The 19,041-nt window shown below is 37.1% G+C and overlaps 1 protein-coding gene across 8 annotated transcripts in view; it reads right to left on the bottom strand.

Annotated features, from left to right (window-relative positions):
- Positions 1-19,041, bottom strand: part of LOC109539529 (protein phosphatase Slingshot) — an 82,586-nt gene that overhangs the window by 5,308 nt on the left and 58,237 nt on the right. For 6 of the 8 annotated variants that reach the window (XR_007281564.1, XR_007281563.1, XM_019907314.2 and 3 more), the window contains 6 exons: positions 4,554-4,776; positions 4,256-4,497; positions 3,679-3,841; positions 3,451-3,619; positions 3,121-3,387; positions 2,272-3,060 (listed from right to left, as the gene is read on the bottom strand). Coding sequence is in view for 6 of the 8 variants with exons in the window: in XM_019907314.2 (XP_019762873.2) it covers positions 2,272-3,060; positions 3,121-3,387; positions 3,451-3,619; positions 3,679-3,841; positions 4,256-4,497; positions 4,554-4,776 (1,853 nt within the window). In the remaining 2 variants the exon portion in view is untranslated. Of the gene's footprint in view, positions 1-2,271; positions 3,061-3,120; positions 3,388-3,450; positions 3,620-3,678; positions 3,842-4,255; positions 4,498-4,553; positions 4,777-10,043; positions 10,334-10,656; positions 10,946-19,041 lie in introns of those variants that run through there. The other 2 variants (XM_019907317.2, XM_019907318.2) reach the window with 2 other exon arrangements.

Here is a 19,041-nt window from a genome sequence, read left to right as displayed (position 1 = left end):
AATTTTTCTCGTCATTTCTGATTTCTGCATTAAATTCGCAATTATTTTATACCCTATTCTCAATCATTTGATCTTATGGTTGCTGACAATTTGAATTTTCTTACTAAAGGTAGCAAATGGTATTTTGAAAATGAATTTCTCCGAAACGGTAAGAGATAGCAACCTGCATCTTTTGTCTGCTGTTACGAGAAAGTTAGACTAGAAAATTTAATGTTGGGCTTATCTCTTTAAGCATCTGTAATGGATATAAAAACTCTTGATATCAAAAGGAGCAGCATAAGATAACACTTTTCTAAAATCGACTCGTTTTTGATGCGTGGCTCGCTGTGTACTTTTGTTCATAAATTTGAAAAGAAAGTAAATTCCAGTACCGGATTTATCTCGATTTCCCTCCAAATCAACATCATAACCACTAATTATTCAGTAGAGAATATCATTTTAGCCAATTTTCACAGAACTTCACCGGGAATTGACCGGCATTCTACCGATCAATGGACTTAAGATGTCCCCAAAAAAAGTCTAAGGGTGTTCAATCCGGTGAACTTGGAGGCCATTCAATTGGTCCCCTACTGCCAATCGATCTATCCGGGAGTATCTTATCAATGTTAAGGAGAGTTCGAAAATAGACTTTGATATCGTTTACAGGAAAATGGACAACATTTTCAACAACTTAGATCTCATGGCCTTTATCATAGAATTTTTTCTTTCGCAAATAAAAAGTTATTTGTCTCGAAGTAAAATAATTAATAAATCTGAAATTAATTGTTGAAACTAGATTTTTTCTCTGTTATTCAACGATTTTAACGGTGTAACCGAATCTTCTAATCATTTGTACCATAAGGAGAACAAATGACATAATTTTTGTTTAAATATAAATCTCTATGCAGGCAAAAGTTTAATTGTTTCTGTAACTTTGAAACGCGATTATGCGGAAACATCTGGACAAAAAGCAACGAAGTAATAACTAATGTAAAGAGAATTGAATGCCCTTTAAAACGATGTGCCACTTGACCCCCCTTCCCATTTAAGATTCTCAGGGTGACATCTACTGACAGGGGTTGAAACAACGGGGCTAAAAATATTCATTTAAAGTGTCCTATTTACAAATAAAATTGACGGGTATTTCCAATTTTTCATACTTTTAACTGCAAGAACGATATTAAGGGTGGGAAGTTTTCAAATTGACACCCGGTATAGTGGAAGGAGTTCACTTAATTCTTCTTTATTTATTCTTTCAAAAAATTGTAACTTTAGAACTGAATAATCTCTCAATGGAAAAATTTTACAACATAGAAAACGCATTGATCTGAAAAGTTTGAGAAATGTATTGAAAATCCCTTTGACTTATTTTTGCAACGTGCAAATATAGCTTTCCAGGTGAACACTCGTAACCATTTGCACGTTTCCTTTTACAAATCGAAACTTTCGAACTAACCCAAACTAACTCGAACTATCGCATATAATAATGACGCAGAATAACATGCGAAATGTATATTGAGTAAATAAAATTGTTTCAGTCAATTGAAATATTTGAACGCATCTTATTTTATAGAAAATACATCTGAGCATCTAATGAATCTTTAAAATAAGAGAAAGAAAACTAATTTATTCCTCTAACAGCCGAGGAAACAAGCAAGTTGCTATTTCTTGCCGTTTTGGAGAAATTAATTTTCAACACACCCTTTGCAAGTGTCACTTTCCACAAGAAAATGAAAATTGCTGGTCAACGATTGAACCAAATAATTGACAATGGAACATCAAATGATTATAAATTTAATGCACAATTCAGAAGTAAAACGAAACTTGGAAAACCCAAGTTGATGCCGCCGGCTCTTTTTGTTGTTTTGTCTATCCCTAACCGTTCAGACTTAATGTAGCTATTTCAAGGTAATGGAACATCCTGTATAGCAGAATATTCAAACTCACACTTGCTAATTGAAATTATCATCAATATCAGTTTTTCGAAAGTCCCCTAATCAGATAATTCTTCTCATGATCTTTTTCAAAATGCCATTCATATCTGACCCACCGGTTGAAAAAAATCAATTGAAATCGTCTGATATCGGTAAAATGATAAAAAAGAGGAATTACATAAACAACTACTTAGAGCAATTTGAATATTTAAAAATGTATATTCTGGATGAATTTTTTAGTTAACGTTGCAAATACTTTTTCTTGAAACTGCTTGAATTTCTCCTAAACGAACGAAACCGTTCCTTCCTTCAACGAAACTTCGCACCGATACCCTAATAAAAGGTTGGCTCAGCTTACCATTTTCATTGCTATAATAGACAGACTTCCTGGGTCGCATATCGTATGATCCCCATGAGCTGTTCCTGCTGGGCAGTATCCTGGTGTCTCCCGATCCCCACGAACTGTGCCTAGACAGTTCGTTTTTCTCCGAAAATCCCATGGCTACGGCACTATCGTAAGAGCTCCAAGAACTCTGCCTCGACGGACAGTCCCGCTTCAGGTTCTCCTCCGTTGCAACACTGTTTTCGCCCGCAATTGGTATCGTAGCTCGCCTCTGTTGCTTCTTCTCTTCCTTGTCGAACACCCGGTCGAGCTGGTTCGAAAACGGATCACTTTGAGCAGTGTTTTTAGTACAGCGAGATTCAGGAACTTTGTTAATAAAACCACTAGAAGACACAGCACATTGAGCCACTATCACGGCGGATGAGGTCCAGACCGGCGTGTTGCTTTCGCTAGCCACTACACTACTAAACTTTTCATCACAGACGCTGTCGGTTCTACTGTCACAGACTATTTCGTCCAGATTTTTTTCTCCGGGATCCCACGTTTCCGACGTCACAGCAGTTTTTGCACTACTAACACTACAGGAACTATGGTCGCTCGTGTCCAGATCGCCAGCCTTTTTGTCCTCTGGACGGGACGGGGTGGTGTCATGGCCAGGAAGGTGCACGATTTGGTTCGGAGAAACACTATAAGATTCGCCGTTATCACAGGGCATTAACACGTGCCGAGCTAGGGACGCTTTCGACTCTTGCACACTCTCTTTCGATGCGCTCTTCTGGCTTAGATCCTCCAAACTCATAAATCCTGAAAACGACAAAAATGTGCAGCTTTTCTATTGGAGTGCCAGGACGTCCGGCTACATACCGGAAGATGATTTAATGCCTTCCTTGATTTCCCTGGTTGCTAAGTTGTCAGGTGACCAGGACTTAGGGCGCGTCCCTATCTGCCTCAGGTCTTGGCCAGAGAGCATTGATTGGAGATCGTAAGATTTGGATAAGACTGGCACGACTGGCGTCGGCTCTCTACCTTTAGGCGCCTTCTCCGCTTTGTTATTGTTAGTGGGCGATTTCAGATTAGTTTCAGACTTTGATCTCTGCAGTTTCTCTTTGTTCTTCATTGCATCCAAGATCCCTGGAAACCAACACAATGATCAACTTAGTAACTTCATTCACTGAGCACCTACTCCTTTTTTACCTTGATATGTTTCCAGCTGCGCCAGAAAGTTGGTGTTGGGCTTGATGCAGGTGCGCTTCTCCTTGACATGATGCAACGCTTTGTTGAAGTCCCAATTGTAGGCCTTCATGGCGTACGCAATCACTACGCTGGCCGATCGGCTAATGCCCATCTTACAATGTACCAACACCTAAAGAATCAAAAAAGTTTCAGCCACTAGAGCCAAATCTCACTCCACTTCAATCTTACCTTGGAACCCTCGTTTTTTGCTTTTGTAATGTACTTGAATGTGTCGTCCCAGTGCTTGAGCAGGTCGGTTTTTTCATCGTCATAGACGCGCACGTTCAAGTAATCGAATGTGCCGGGGAAAAAGTTGTCGATTTCTCTCGTCACATTCAAAATGTGCCGAACTCTGGAAACAAAACATGTTTTTGGCTTGCGAAAACGAAAGCAATGCAATACAGAGTTAATGACCCCGGAGGAGATTATGCTCTGTGGTGCACTGTTTGCGAGCTAGAAGCAATTAATAATCTACTTTCTACTGAAACTAAGTAAAATAATAAGTTCAAAATAAAAATAAAATCACACATTACTTTAGAAAATCCTCTAAAATAGGAACAAAAAATGACGCCAATTCACAAGAGTTGTGAAAGTTGGTGAAATAAGAAAAGTGTTTTAATGTGTTTAGAAGTCATTGAAAGGCGGAACAATTATTTAACTGATTTAAACATCGCACACAGAACAGTAAAAATCTTATTACCGCATCGCATTATTATCACCAAATTCAGTTTTTTAATGTGGGACGTGCAAGTACAAAACCACTTACTCATTACGTTGCAATTCTTCATAATTGCTGGCGTTCCACTCGGACCCCAAATAGACATGGTCGAAAATTTCGGTCGGAGCGTCCATCTGACCCAGAATGACCAGCATCTCTTGGTCGATAAAGCTCTTGAACTCCCCCAGGTCCATATCGAGTTGCTCTTCGAGACGCGATCGGATGAACTTCGATGTGACCTCATCCAGATCGACAGACATCATGATTTCCTTCAGAGTGGATCTGATCACCTGAAGAGGATTTTGATTATGCAAGCAGGCCATCAACAAGCCCTGAAGTTGCTTACCTTTTCAGTTTCGTTGCGCTCCGTCGGTCTGGCTCGCACTGAATCGGGAGATGGAGGTCTTCGGGACTCCAAGCAGTCCATTGCGTGCCATTCATTAAGACAGGAACGGTCTGAGGCAACGCGCGTTTCGTAATGTTCCACCCAAGCGTGAGTGCTTCCACCTTGGAAGAAATTGCCCTCTCGGGCTTTGGCACTCACTTTGTGCAAGGTTTGAAGCGCTGACCTGCAACAAAAAGGTTTTGTTTACTTAGACGTGTCCGTCTTAAGACGTCCGTTAAGGTTTGTGGTGTTTGGGTTGAATGATTCAATAGAAAGCAACATAAAAAAAATTCCTGGGTTACCGTTTCGGTTATACTTGTGGTGTCCAGAAAAGTAAATATTCTTATAGCAAAGCCATACGACGAAAAATATGGTTTGGCTTGCAAGTTTCGCATCTAGATTTTCACCAACTTTCTAACTAGGGATTAAACGATATCGACTCGGTAATTAAACGAAATTTATCACTGAAAGTAAAAGTTGTTGATTTGTCTGCAATTATCAGTGATTAGTTGTGAAACAGGCGCTAAATATCAAGTGATCGACTTTAATGAGTGTAGAAAACAGCTATCACTAGGGTTGATTAGCACCGGGTTGCAAATTGAGTTGATGGAACAATTATAATTTAGAAAGTTTTCTCTTGTTTAGGATCCGTTTTTTGAAAACAGATTTATTTCCGATTATTACAGTAGTTGATCTATTAGGACTACGCGATCAATGAACCAAATGGTTTATCCATCAAGCAAAGAATCAAGACACTTTTGAATGTTTGTTCGTGTTTTGCCACTTATCAGATGTTGCTCATTTTGCTAATTTCACCCCAAAGTGTTGCCGATCGAAGTGTCTTGGAAAGATCAAAGATATTGCGAAATAACAAAACTAAGACCATATTCTGCAAGACCAAGACTTTTACAAGAATATTGCGTTACTCTCGCAAGACGCTTGCAAAAGGTAATTCGAAACTGACCGGCAGTACATCTGTCCTCGTAGTAAAGATTATAAGAAAATTGAACCGTTTTAAACGATTCACTAAGTGAGAAAACATAAAATTAGGAACCATAGCTTCCAGGTTCCAAATGTTTTTCCTTCTGTTCTCGATTATTTAAATGGGGAGGTAGTTGGTACGAATATTTAATAACTTTTACCTCAAATTGTAGTATAAGTTAATAAAAAAAATACGTTCGTTGCACATTCTGCAACACTGAAACCTTCACTAGTAAATTAATACCGCGAAAGAGTGTACAGTATACACTTTAATTAGTGTTTTTCCAATATCCCTTGCGGGAGTCCTGAAATAAGTTGATGTGTAAACAGTAAAATTACTCAGTCATTGCAAGGAATAATTAGTTATTTATTAATAGTTGAGTTTGTCCGTAATATTTGTCTAATGTGCGCTGCGGTTAGAATTTTAAAAGCCTAATCAAAACGTAAAAATATCTACGCCTCAAATCAAGTGTGCTGTATTTTTGTCAGAATATGTACGTGTTTATCTGCTGGAGCTTATTAGACAATGAAAATGTACGCCTCAATAATTTTGAATTATAAAATAATTAAAATTGTTGTACTTCCTTCATTCTGTAAAGACTTCAGATTTTACCATTAATCAGAAAATCATACGGACATCAAATAGCAAACAGCCTGAGGTCATTTTATTGTTTATTGTCTTGGTCTTGGTCTTCCTTTGCTCATCACTAGTAGAACTTCATTAGCAAGTCATTTGTATCAATTGCATTAGATCTATTAAAATAGCTTTCTGGTTCGGATATTTTGCCGCAGTTGTACATTTGCATGTTGGTTTCCTCTGCACCTAATTCTTTGTACATACACATTTCATGTTGTTCCGAGTCCATTTTTCACTTTCTTGCTACAAAATGACTGTTTGGATCAACGTGCTCAACTTCTTCGATTCAACTTGACTCAGACTGTATACATTTATGTTTCTTCTGATACACAAAAATGAGAAAATATTATAATGTATCCCTTTTGCTCAACCACCTTCAATTTCTTTCTAACAAACCCAACTGACAACCGATTCACATGTGGGTAGCTGGAATTTATCGCCTTCCTGTGTCAACGTGTAATTAAACAAATCCGAAACGGTCTTTCAGATAGGCGAAATGAGTTTCCTAATTCTGTCACCGCTATTTTTATGGCAAATTGCGAAACGGTGTTTCTGGGTTTATTTGCATTTATTATGCGCCAAACATCCGGAAATGGACGGTTGCAAATTGATGTATGCTTAATCGAGCTACAGATGCTTGATTAATGTTCAATGCGACAGTGTAGGTTGCAACGGTTTCCTTTCAGCCTGAGCAATGGGATCCTGTTCAATTACTTATCTAAAAGAGTGCTGGTTGAATATTCGGAGCTATCATGTTACAACTGTGTTTGATCCGCATTGTGCATTGTGGCCAACGTCAGAAGATCACTGGTTTCCTCAGTAGTAAAAAAATGTCTTCATTGCTCCGAAAAAGCTCACTTTTATATACGAACAGTCCTCCTGAAGATTGCTAACAGGCAAAATCATTGCAGAATTTAACTAAATTCACCGCTTTCACTGCTTCCAATACTTTCAACCAAGTATCAACAATCACCCTATTATCCCCATCGAGAATCGTTGATTACGCAAAATTAGAAACGTTGATCAACTTCAATTAATTAAAAGACTTTCCATACGTTCCATTTCATACATCGTCAAGGACTCAGTTCGAATCATAGGTCACGATCGAGAACGGTTTTATCATCCGTGTCTAATTGCATCATTGAGTCGACTTCATAGATGTATGTTGCCATTGTGTTGGGGTTTAATAATTGGAGTTTTTTGCGCTCATTCACCTTCGAATGCGAATGCGGTGAGAGGTGGCTAATTGAATGCCACAATGGGACTAACTGAAGAACTTGCTGCGCTCAAGCTGGAAACAGTAGGGAAAAGCCTGCAGAAAAAGAATTAATTTCTCATATATTTTATGGTTGCCTATTTGATAAGTTTCAAAATCCGTCAAGAATTTAATTTGAGCAGTGAATAGTTTACAACTTGCCGAATATTTTCGGCCTAATCGGCCATGGTCAGCTTGAATTGAACCTATAGCTTTGATCTCACGGTTCTCCATATTTAATATTTTTTAAACCAATTCTGAGCTGAATGATAGTGGCCCAAGTCACTTTTTTCCCAAAAACCGCATGAATGTAGGTTGATATCTAATAAAGGTGAAAAAAAAAATAAGAAACTTACGCAGTTCTCTTATTCTTCATTTTAAGCAAAAAGTGAATATCAACTTTTTATGAGTTTTAAGCGCCTCTATCCAGTGGCCATCTATCGTTTTGAATTAGGGAGATTGCAAATGACGTTATTGCATTTTACGATTATCTTTAAACCACATCACTTCAATTATTTATGTTATCTTCGGCTGCTACATTTAGAGACTCAACTTGTGCAGCATTTTCAGTGCGCATTTGTATTAAACTTACAATATCTTGCTCGAATTGTATCATTTTATTACTTTTGGATCCGTAACTAATTCCTCAACTCTGGCAACAAATTGAACTGATATTGACCAAAAACTCATAAAATAACTCACTTTCCTGATATTTCAAATCATTGTTGAAATGCAAATATCCTTCTTGTCTTTTAGACGCTTACACTAACATAGAAGCACAAAAAAGTTCTTGTAGATATGCATTGTTTGTAAGATTCAGAATAAATTTAGAACACACTAAAAAACAATTCGGAACATCAAAGCGTGGAATAGTTTAATTTAAGTTAGGAACACATTTAATCTACCAGAAAATTTCGCAATTTTTTTATGACCGGATCAATGAATTATATTACAATCTGTTTATCGACAAATTTTAAACATGGGTTTGGTATGCTTATGCAGAAGTTCAATGTACTCCATCCATAAATCCGTCGATTTTATGGATCCCGACTTCAACATCAGTTCTAATTGCGCCAATTAAAGTAATTTAATTCCAATTATATTCCCGACAAGTTACCACACTTAGGTCTTCTAAATGTGCAACAGTAATATGAATTACCATAAAAGTTCGTCTCTGGGTTAGAATTTGATTGCCAAATTTGCATTCTTCGGTCTAATATTGAATGCTTTGAAGTACAAGTAGTTAATAATTATTAATAAGTTAATCACAAGCAGTTCAGGTTTCTTTCATGTAACGTGAAAACTTAATTTTAAACTTTGCCCCATTATAAATTTACTGCAAAAATGTCACAATCAAACAACATGCTTTAAAGAAAAGTATTTGAAGTTGTTCATATTAACAATTCGTAGAGCAAACGAAGCGAATTATTGAATGTGTGAATTTCTGTTCAAAAACTAATTTGCTTCAGCATGAAAATATCAGTCCTACATAGGAACAAGTCCACAGTTTCATTAAAATCCATTTTTAGCATTCTACAGCAGAAGAGCGAGATATTTTTTATTAAACAAAATTAATAAAATATCAGTTTTCCTTTGGAGCCAAATAATGTCCGCGGTCCAATTTATCGGTATTTCCACACAAATGCATAAAATTGCAAAACTGTATTTATTAAAAGGACATTACAAAGTTTGCAAAACTTCTTCGTTAAATAAAAGTAACGCATCCGCAAAATACATAGTATTGTGTGTTTTTATGTTGGAAAAAGGTCCAAAGAAACAAATTGATTTGCTTTTAATACAAGATTGAGCAATAAGCGTATCGTTGCTGGCTTAGAAAGAGCCTTGAAAGAGAGAAAAAATGGTAACTTGTGAAAAGCATCAGGTGCGAAGAAATGGATATAGAATGTCTCAAAGTTATCAATATTAGATGTTTAACAATTGGATTTTCAAAATTCGTGTGAGCAGTTGAAAAAATTACAAAAGTAGTAAAAATTGCAAAGCGGGCAGATTCTAACCAACCGTAAAGTGAAGATTCTGCTATAGAATGCCGCCATATGCATAGCGATATCTAGTATGCCTAAGAAGAAATTGGCCATGGATGATGGTAACATGAGAAAAAAGCAAATAAAAAATATGAAAATCAGTTGCAAAGACATTCCTTGTTAAAATCAATCTAAAGTTGCAACAATCGACTATGGAAATAGGCAACCCGATAATTGCCTTGACTTTTAACACTTGACCGGTGGAAGATAGAAGTGAAGTAATAGCAAAATCAGCAAATCTCCTTGATCAAATTAACTCAAACTGGCAAAATATTTTAATTGATACTTGTTTGATCGATTGCATCAGTAGCCATCACTAGTAATTCGGAATTTATCAATTTGCTCTTGGAAGACCACAGCGAAGCAATAGTAGAAAAATAATACGTTTCCCAGCTGTTGAAAGATGGTATCATTCACGTCATATTGAAAATCTTCAGCTTTTAGCTACTTTGATACACATCTGAATAATCGCATGTTTTCCTGAATGTACCTTCATTCTTTTTCATTTGGTAAATCTGAATAGTGCTTCCACTAACCTGTCATCAAACCAAATCATCGAAGCAGACCTCTCGAAATGCTTCCTACCGCCGTGTACCACCATTATCACGAAAACAGCCACCAATCGTAACACCACAATGTTCCTGTATTGGGAAAGTATGGAAGCACGTCGAGCGAACAAACGAACTCAATCAACCGAACAAGGCGATACCTTCAATACGCCAACACTCTGTATAATTCTTGCCGGCGATTTACCATTTAAGACAACGCGGGGGGCCCCAATGGGGACTCCTTATTCGTATTAGGAAAGGCCGGGTGTTGAATGATGCTGAAAAAACGCGCGGTTTTTACGGCTCGGTTCGGGCGATTTGCGATGCAGGAAAATGTGTGGGTTTTCGCGAACTGGTACAGGGTTAAAAGAAAGTCACGCAAGTGTTTAGAGGGAAAGTGGCTGTCATTGGGTAAAAGTTTGAAGGTGCGAACATTTGGAGACAGATTTAGTGCAACCGGAATCACCAGCCTGATGGGACAGGGGAAATGTTAAGTGGAACGAAAACGAAGGAATATTTTAAGAACACAGTTACAGTTTCTTCTTTGCGAATATCCAAGACAGGACACACAAGCTGGAAATAATCTTTGAAATGAACAAACAGTGGAACCTTCTGGAACAAATCCCTTCAGCCAGTTCTTCGCAAACCACCCGAACTAGTGGCTGGTCAGAAAATCGATACGACAGCTCGTAACGATCAGACCAGCAACACCGGAAGACGCTTCAACACTTCCTGGTAACACTACACGAATAAATCTCAACTCCTATTATGCCGGTCGACAATCGCATAGCAGAAAAGAGACTCTTGGAGACAATCCGGAATGGAAAAATTGCCCGTGCACGCGCTACTAAATCGTTCGCGATATTCTAAAAGACTGAATCAAGATTAGCCAAATGCCAAGACGGAAAAATGGCAAAGAAGGAATCGACCATGAAAAGCCGACCCACGCGGTGGTGCTCCTTATTTGGAGAAGGCGGCCGCGGAATGGGTATGCAGAATGGTATGGGATCCAGCAATTATGGAATATTGTTTATGAGGACGTACGGTACTGTTTGTGTCTTGTTTGCTCGTGCCGATAACCTCAAAGGACGTCGGTCGCAATGCAATGATTCCTACCATTTTAAATTTAACATTTATTAATATGTCCAAGTATTCTTCTTCAAAGTGAGAAATCGGAGATCTTGTAGGTTTTTACCTAACAACTAAGGTCGTTGGAGTCAATATTTTCAAAATTTCTGAATTAGGTTCTAAGAAACGACTTCAAAACTCCTGTAATATGACGCAGATAGTAGGCCAGTACTTTTGCAGGAGAAAACGATTTGGTTATAATGAACACATTTTTCGAGATGCCTCCGCGCAGATTATATACCTGGAAAGCCCCAAAAGATGGTACAATCATACGAAACCAAATCGAATACATAATGGTTAATCAAAGATATAGAAACAGCTGTAAGATGGACAAAACTTGTCCGCGAGCGGACATAGACATAGATCACAATTTATTGGTAGCAGAATTTAGGATACAATGGAAGAAATTGAAAGCAAACCACTTATGGCAGAAAAAGGATCGATGCACCAGAGGTAAGCACTGAGACCATGAACCTATTAAGTAACACCTTACGGGATATAAAAAACAGCGCAGCAGTAGAGGAAAAATTAGAGAAAATAGTCACACTCACAAAAACATTAATGAAAGAAATACTAATAGTAAATACAGACAAGAGGAAACCCTGAATGACTGAAGAGATACTGAAATTGATGGAAGAAATAAATGACACGAACAGATATAGATCCATCAATAACCACTCTCAACTATATAATTTTTTCAGAGCCTGGATGATGAAATAAGATTGCACGACTTCATTCATTCTATTCAAATTCATTCTATCATAAGAGTCAGATTTTCGAGGCCATTCTATGAAACTAGTGGGTTTTTAGGCAATCGTAAAATGGAATTTCTTCCTGACGCTTCGCAAGAACAAGTGGCTTACATCTTCAGAACAGTGTAAGAGTTCAAGCAAACCACTTCTGAAGATGGAAGACACTCGTACTTGCGAAACGTCGGGAACAAATTCCACCGTACGACGGCCTAAAACCCACTAAATCCATTTTGCTGAACTGTGCTTGCAAGGAGTAAACTGTTAGTGTTTGAGTATCTGTATGGTAAACCACAAACTTAACTATACAAAATTAACTATAATTTAAAATAAACTAGAACACGTTTCCAACCAACTCACACTAATGGGAATTAGTGTGAGTTGGTGAGTGAGCAAAGTAATGTATGGCAGAATTAACAACTTTCTAAACCGGTTTGCGGTCGGAAAAATATTAGATAAGAAACGATGAAATAATTAACTAAAATAGCTAATAAGAGCCCAAATTCATCGGCAAATATGCACAAACAGCTCATAAGAATGATATACATATACCTAAGGTGAGTCAGTATATGCCAGTACTTCAATAATCGATATAAAACTTTATTTGGAAGGCTGGGGCCCTTGTATCCGGTTTCCGATGATAGAACGATCCGACAGCATTTCAATTGGTCGAAGATTTTCCATTTTTTCCTGCCCCATTAAGCGATAACTGCGAAAGCAGCTTTTTCAGTTTTGCTGGACAACTTCAGATAGTTGAAATATTGCTTTGTCACTTTGGATAAAATTAATTAAGATAATTGCCTTGCAATTTTCGGTTTTTAAATATATCTAAAACTGTTTCCTTCCAGTTTATTCCTTATCCGTGTTTTGCTTAATCCATAACACTGATAACAGAAACATTTTGTTAATCGAATTTCGTCGTGCAAGTATCCAAAAAAGCTTCAATTATTAAAACTTTTAATCAAATATGCAAACAGTGAATGTGAGTTTAAAAACTACACGTTATCGACTGAGAGTTAAACATGTATCAACTTGACACCACGTAGAACACACCATCAAGCTTAAAACATCCCCCTTGCATTCAAATGTCTTGAAATTTTCACGGAATTTTCTGAGGCCAACAGTGCAAATCCTGCATTCAGCAATACCGATTTCAATCTGAAACTATCCGGTTAACTAAAAACTTACAAAGGGGTACTGAAGGAATCGAGAATGGGGACGTTTCTGCACTATTCTCAGAATTTAATGCTTTCCAACACATCTATGTAACATTTTTGTCTCAAAATCCATTCTTCTGCAATTCAGAATGCACATGTACAAGAAAATATCGCTAATTATTATTGATGGATAAAGAATTACCATTTAATAGATGATTAACACAAGTGGACATCAACAAAATCGTGCCTAACCCCAGATAATAAACGATAACAAAAAATGCCAAAATGTTAATTTGAATCTTTCAAAAACACAAGAATGGCACAATACAAATAAATATTATTGAGACGCAAAATACTAGACTATGAAAGTCCCCATTTCTCATTCAAGGAATTGCAAAAAGGCAACCCATAGTCTCCTAATAAAGAAAGCAAAAACCTGCTGATGGACTGATTGGATTGTATGCAAAACGGTGAATCAAAAATGAAACGTAAAAATTGAATTTCTCAGTAAGGCATCTTGAATTAAATATGGCCAAGTGATGAATATCCGTCGGGTTGAGCTCGAACCCACCCATTATAATACTTAAAATTAATCGATTTCCTTGAATAGAAACTTGATCGGAAAAAAATTGACATGAAAAAATAATGACCATCGATTGTCTAAAAGGGTTTCGAAGGGTATTCACTGATTCAAATCAATTCTACTGAAAGAACCACCCGAACCCTTGTGAAAAACTAGAACAATAAATACAATGACGGTGAAGAACTACTAGCAACTTTCTATTTTTTCTGCTGAACTAAATCAGGCGTGTGGCCGGTCCCTTTGATATCTATGTCAGATCAATTAAGTTTTGCCACTCTCGCAGACATGCCCAAATACAGCGGCAGATCGAGGTCCGTTCTCTCGTAATCTGCCAACTTCTACCAAAACCATGTAACCGGTCTGTCGACCTCAATCAACACCAACCAAGCCGATCATTTTCTTCTGCATTAGAAATTCTGCTAATTCCCCGGTAGCAAATGATTAGTATTTCCTTATCTGCATTAATCAGCTTTGCTTATATATAGATATATATTTCAAAATCACTTTCTCTATATGCACAACTAGGCATTAGAGTGGTTGCTTTGTCTTTTTCCGCTTGATTGAAATTCGATCCTGTCCCTTGTTAATTACAGTCGAGATTCTAATCAAGCGTGATATCTTTGTTTCAAATCAATCTAATAATGGCTGGCGTGGAATCCAATTTGATACGCCTGCAGATAAAATTATACATTCTGTAAATTGAGCCATTTCTTGCATCTACATAGCCCATATTCTTGAGCAACTTATCCAGAAAACACGCAGCAAAGTATTCGAATAATAACAACGCGTTTCCCGGTTTAAGGTCGTGATTAATATTTATTATTTCTGACTGCTCCTTCACAATAGAAGTGGAATTCTTAGTACAGCTATTAAGTAATCAGTATTATCCGCATAATTCGTATACATAATAGACAAAAATTCCCAAGGATATCCAGGTCTTTGTTTTGCCAATTTAAGTGCAGATTTAAACCGTGCTCGTACAAGGAAATTCTGCTGCAGGAATATGATGGAGAAGTTCGAATTATTGTGACTTAATAAAGACTCAAGTAGTTACGTATCACGTAGGGGACGGGAAATTTGGTTAATGAATTAAATTAATTATTTATTGCAAAATAACATTTTTTGCTTCCAAAGCAGCTGTTCTGGTAAGAGATCTCAAAGAAAAGAAAGAAGTAAAAAAAAACAACGAGTTGAAAAATCGGGATTTCTCCTACTCGGAGTAGTTGAGTGTGTACTCAACTCAACTTCTTGTTTAATTTACTCTGTGTGTATTTGACTCATTGTACTCTTAATGCATGGTCATCTATTGCAGCTTCTGAAATGTCAGTTTTGAGCCAATTTCCAATTACTTTGTGCGAAATTGATAAGTCGTCACTTGATTTGTTTCAGGAGAATTTGTTGTAGATAATGTGCAACATTTGGAAAAGTCTCATCCATGAGCTCCTTGAGCTTCTAGAAATTTTATGAAAATGTTAAAATTTCAGATAAATTATGTGTCGCTGCAGTTTTATCCTCTGATTAATCTGCGTTAAAATAAGAAATTGTTATTTGATTTGGTTTATCAATTGGGATTTTTTTGGAGAGTATGGCAGATTTTACGGGGTCTCTGAGGTTTCAGAGCTTCTAGAAAAATCAATCTATTCTCTAATTTTAGCCAAATTCTTTCTAGATGCAGTACTACTTTTTAATTAGTTCGTACGAAAATAATAAATTGTTATATAAATTTGTTTATGAGTAGGATTTTTTGGAGAGTGTGCAGGGTTTTACGGTGCCTCAAAGATACACCCTAACTTTCAGAGCTTCTAGAAAAATCAATCTATTCTCCAATTTCAGTCAATTTCTCTCTCGATGCAGTACTATCCTTTGCTTACTTTGCTCAAAAATAATAAATCGATTTGTGAATTGGGAATTTTTTTTGGGAAGCTTTCGATATTTTATTCGGTGTCCCACATCCTGAGCTTTCAGAGCTTTTATAAAAATCAATATATTTTCGAATTTGACACAAAATATCTCTTGATGAGTACTACCTTTTGATTACTATGCTCGAAAATAAGAAATCGTTATTTGAATTGCGATTATTTTTGCCAAGTTTACGGGATTTCACTGTATCCCAAAGATACATGCTGAGTTTTCAGAGCATCTAGCAAAATCAATATATGCTCGAATTTGAGCCAAATTCTCACTAGATCATGACATTTATGGTTCTGGTTCAGTCGTTATTTGACTTTGTTTTATGAAATATGTTTTAGCGAGAACTTTTGCCTCCTCGATGTACCGTGAACTTTGAGAGCTTCTAAAAGATCAGTCTAAACTCACACTGGACTCAAATTCGGTCGGAATGCAGTTCTATTCCTTGATTACTTTGTGCGAAAATAATTTCAGAGCAGGGCAGGAACTTGATTTTGTTTCGGAGTCAGAAATGTTCTGGCGAAAGTCCCAGATTTTGCACTGTCCCGATGCACTCTGGGCTTGTTAAGCTTCTAAAAAACTCGATCTAAACTGAAATTTGAGTAAAATTCGGTTTTACCCTTTAGTTACTTTGTGGTTACTTGAATTGGTTTAGGAGTTTGAAACATGTTTTGGCGAGAGTGCCAGAAAAATCAGTATCTATATACTCACATTTCAATAAAAGTTTGTCTGGGTGCAGTTCTACCCTTTGCTTATTGTGTGCGATAAATCGTAATATAATTTGGTTTAGGTGATAGCAATCACGTTTTGGCGGTAGTGCAAAATTACGCAATGTACCCTCGATCTTCCCTGAACTTTCTAGAACTTCCTGCGAAATTCTAAGAAAACCAGTCTATTCTCAAACTTGACTAAAAATCTGTCTGAATGCAGTTCAGATTTTCAGATTTTCAGATCTGATTATTTTGTACGAAAAATATAGATCGTTACTTGAATTGGTTTAAAAGTTGAAATTTGTTGCGAGAACGCAAGATTTCACAATGTTCCATCGATGCATTCTAAGTTTGTGTAGCATCAAAAAAGATTACTCCATCTTCAAAACGCGCAATTGAGCGAATGACCATAAACAAAAAGCTGAAAACCCGAGCGCAGTTCATCAAGCACCATCATCGATTTCCCCAAGAATGTCCCAACAGGTTGCGTAGCCATTTGCGGCAACAAGCCGTCTGCATTTACGGAGATTGCAGCCTTCTTCCAAATTTGGTCTAGAATTTAGTTGCACGATCGGGTATTTAATAATTCATGACTCCGACCGATGTTGAATGATGGTGGGCCCTACTGGATTTACATCAGCGGTCTGCTCACATGTCTTCAGTTAAAGAATGAATGGAAAAAGCTGAACTGAACCATCCCTCAGAAAGCAACATTTGCTCGATGAAAACTCCGCAAGCTTACAGGTGGGCATTGGCATGTCGACTATTGTTTTTTCGAAGCAGGAAAGAGCAAAAATAAATATTTCCATCTAAAAATAGACGAGAGCAGTTATCAATGGAAAACATCGGGGAAAAAGAGGAACGTGAAAGTGTCACAGACCGTGCACAAACGCAAGTTCGATATTTTTATTTTCGTCTTGGCTGAATAGTGAGGTATGCTTCGAAAGGTTCAAACAGCCGCTTAAAGGTTAATGGGTTTCGGTATCTGGAAGCTTGATGATGTTATTTCGAATTGTGAAATGTTTTCCTGTAGATAAGAATGCCATTATTGAGTGGCATATTGTCTATTTCGGTTTTTAGGGCGCAGTCGTAGATTTTACATTCCGCACACCAAATAACGTGCATTGTTTTACTTTTAACATATTATGGGGGCTCAAAAGCAGTTGAGTCAAGGCCTTTTCAAGAATGATAATTTCCAGTGGCGTGTTAGAATGCAATTTACCTTTCATCGCAATTTTAATAAAATAGACAACGCGTCCAGTTATTTACGAAAACATTTTTGAATCACTCTGTATATATGAGCATGAGCTCATTAAGTTTTAATTCTGTAACAACTTGAATCAGTGAAAGTTGGCTGAAGAAAAAACAACCAAGTATTCGCATAATAAGCGAAACAAGGAAGCTAAACTAAGAAAAAACAAGTAATAATTCCATAAATATAACACTTGAAAAAAAGTAAGTTCTGGAGCTGAACGCAATAAATTATCAACAAATTTAGAACTTTCCAAAACGGAAATCTAGCTGCTGCAGCAAACCATCCAAGTTGCGAAGCAAAGCAGCAAAATGCGCAGTTGGATCCCATTAGTAAGGACATATTTTAATGAGTGAAAACCTCCTTGACTTTGGCCTATCTCCCAGAACTATAAAGTTTTCAAACCCGGGCCAGTAAATTGAAATATTTTTTTCGACAGCCTTGACATGTTAAGTGAAATGCTAATACGTATTTTTAGACTTAAAAACATTTCAAACTAATTAATGACTACGATAAGGTAATGAATTACTATAATCAAAACATCAGATAGGGGCTTTGTGTGTTGGGTATGGACTTTATTTAAATAATACTGTACAAAGAAACAATTTCAACAGTCAAATGCTCATAAACAGAAAGAAATGATACGCTCATTCGTAAAAAAACACCGCCATCACGTTTTTTTCTGCAACGAAAAAGAGACATAAAAGGAAATGGCGCACAAAGAGCGTCGGTCGGTCTGATCGAGAAGCTAAAAAAAGCGACGCTCGGCGTCGTAACGGAGTGCGGGGGGCATCGGGACGCCGCTGGCGGTGAGCTTCTCGCCATTTAAGGGGAGACTTGCGATGCTGCTAATCGACCGGTAGGCGGACCGCAATTTTTCTCTATCTGTATGCCGTTGTTAATCGTCTTACATTTTTTGCCGTTTTGTATTTTAAACCCGTCCTTTAATACTAATTACGCACTAATAACTTGAAGCTGCAGACGTTCGAGAAATGGAAAATATTTTTTGCCAGAGAACGTTAGAGGATCGCTAATGGGTTCTGGGCTTGAGATTTCAACAATTTTCCAGTCAGGATTCAAATCCGAAGACAAACAATTTGATTACGCTGAAAACAACAGACATGCTCTCAATTTATCTGCAATTAAATCGCAACAGATCAACTTAACCACCGTGGTCAGAAGTCGAGTAAAATCTTAGTAAATATAATTTTTTTAGTTCATAAATCAGCATATCTTCCAGGGGAGACACGTAGGTGTTTAAATGTACCCCTGCTTTGCTTCATTTCTACGTATGAAGCACAAAAAAATTAATTCTGTGTTTCAACGTTTGCGTCTTTTCCTGCATGCACCTGAAAGCTTGAATTAAAGAAGAATCTGACGATCAATACATGATAATTCAAAATTGGTGTCATTCTTTTAGAGCTGTTATAGGAAAGTTTTTAGAGGAACCGAACAAAAAAAATGTAAAACAACAAGTCTTACTAAAAACCGGAATATTT

The sequence above is a fragment of the Dendroctonus ponderosae genome, unplaced genomic scaffold (assembly GCF_020466585.1).
Source record: "Dendroctonus ponderosae isolate FM_Combo_2020 unplaced genomic scaffold, Dpon_F_20191213v2 Dpon_F_20191213_5, whole genome shotgun sequence".
Classification (NCBI taxonomy): Eukaryota; Metazoa; Arthropoda; class Insecta; order Coleoptera; family Curculionidae; genus Dendroctonus; species Dendroctonus ponderosae.
The sequence above is the reverse complement of the archived record's forward strand: the minus strand, read 5'-3'. Positions and strand labels throughout refer to the sequence as shown.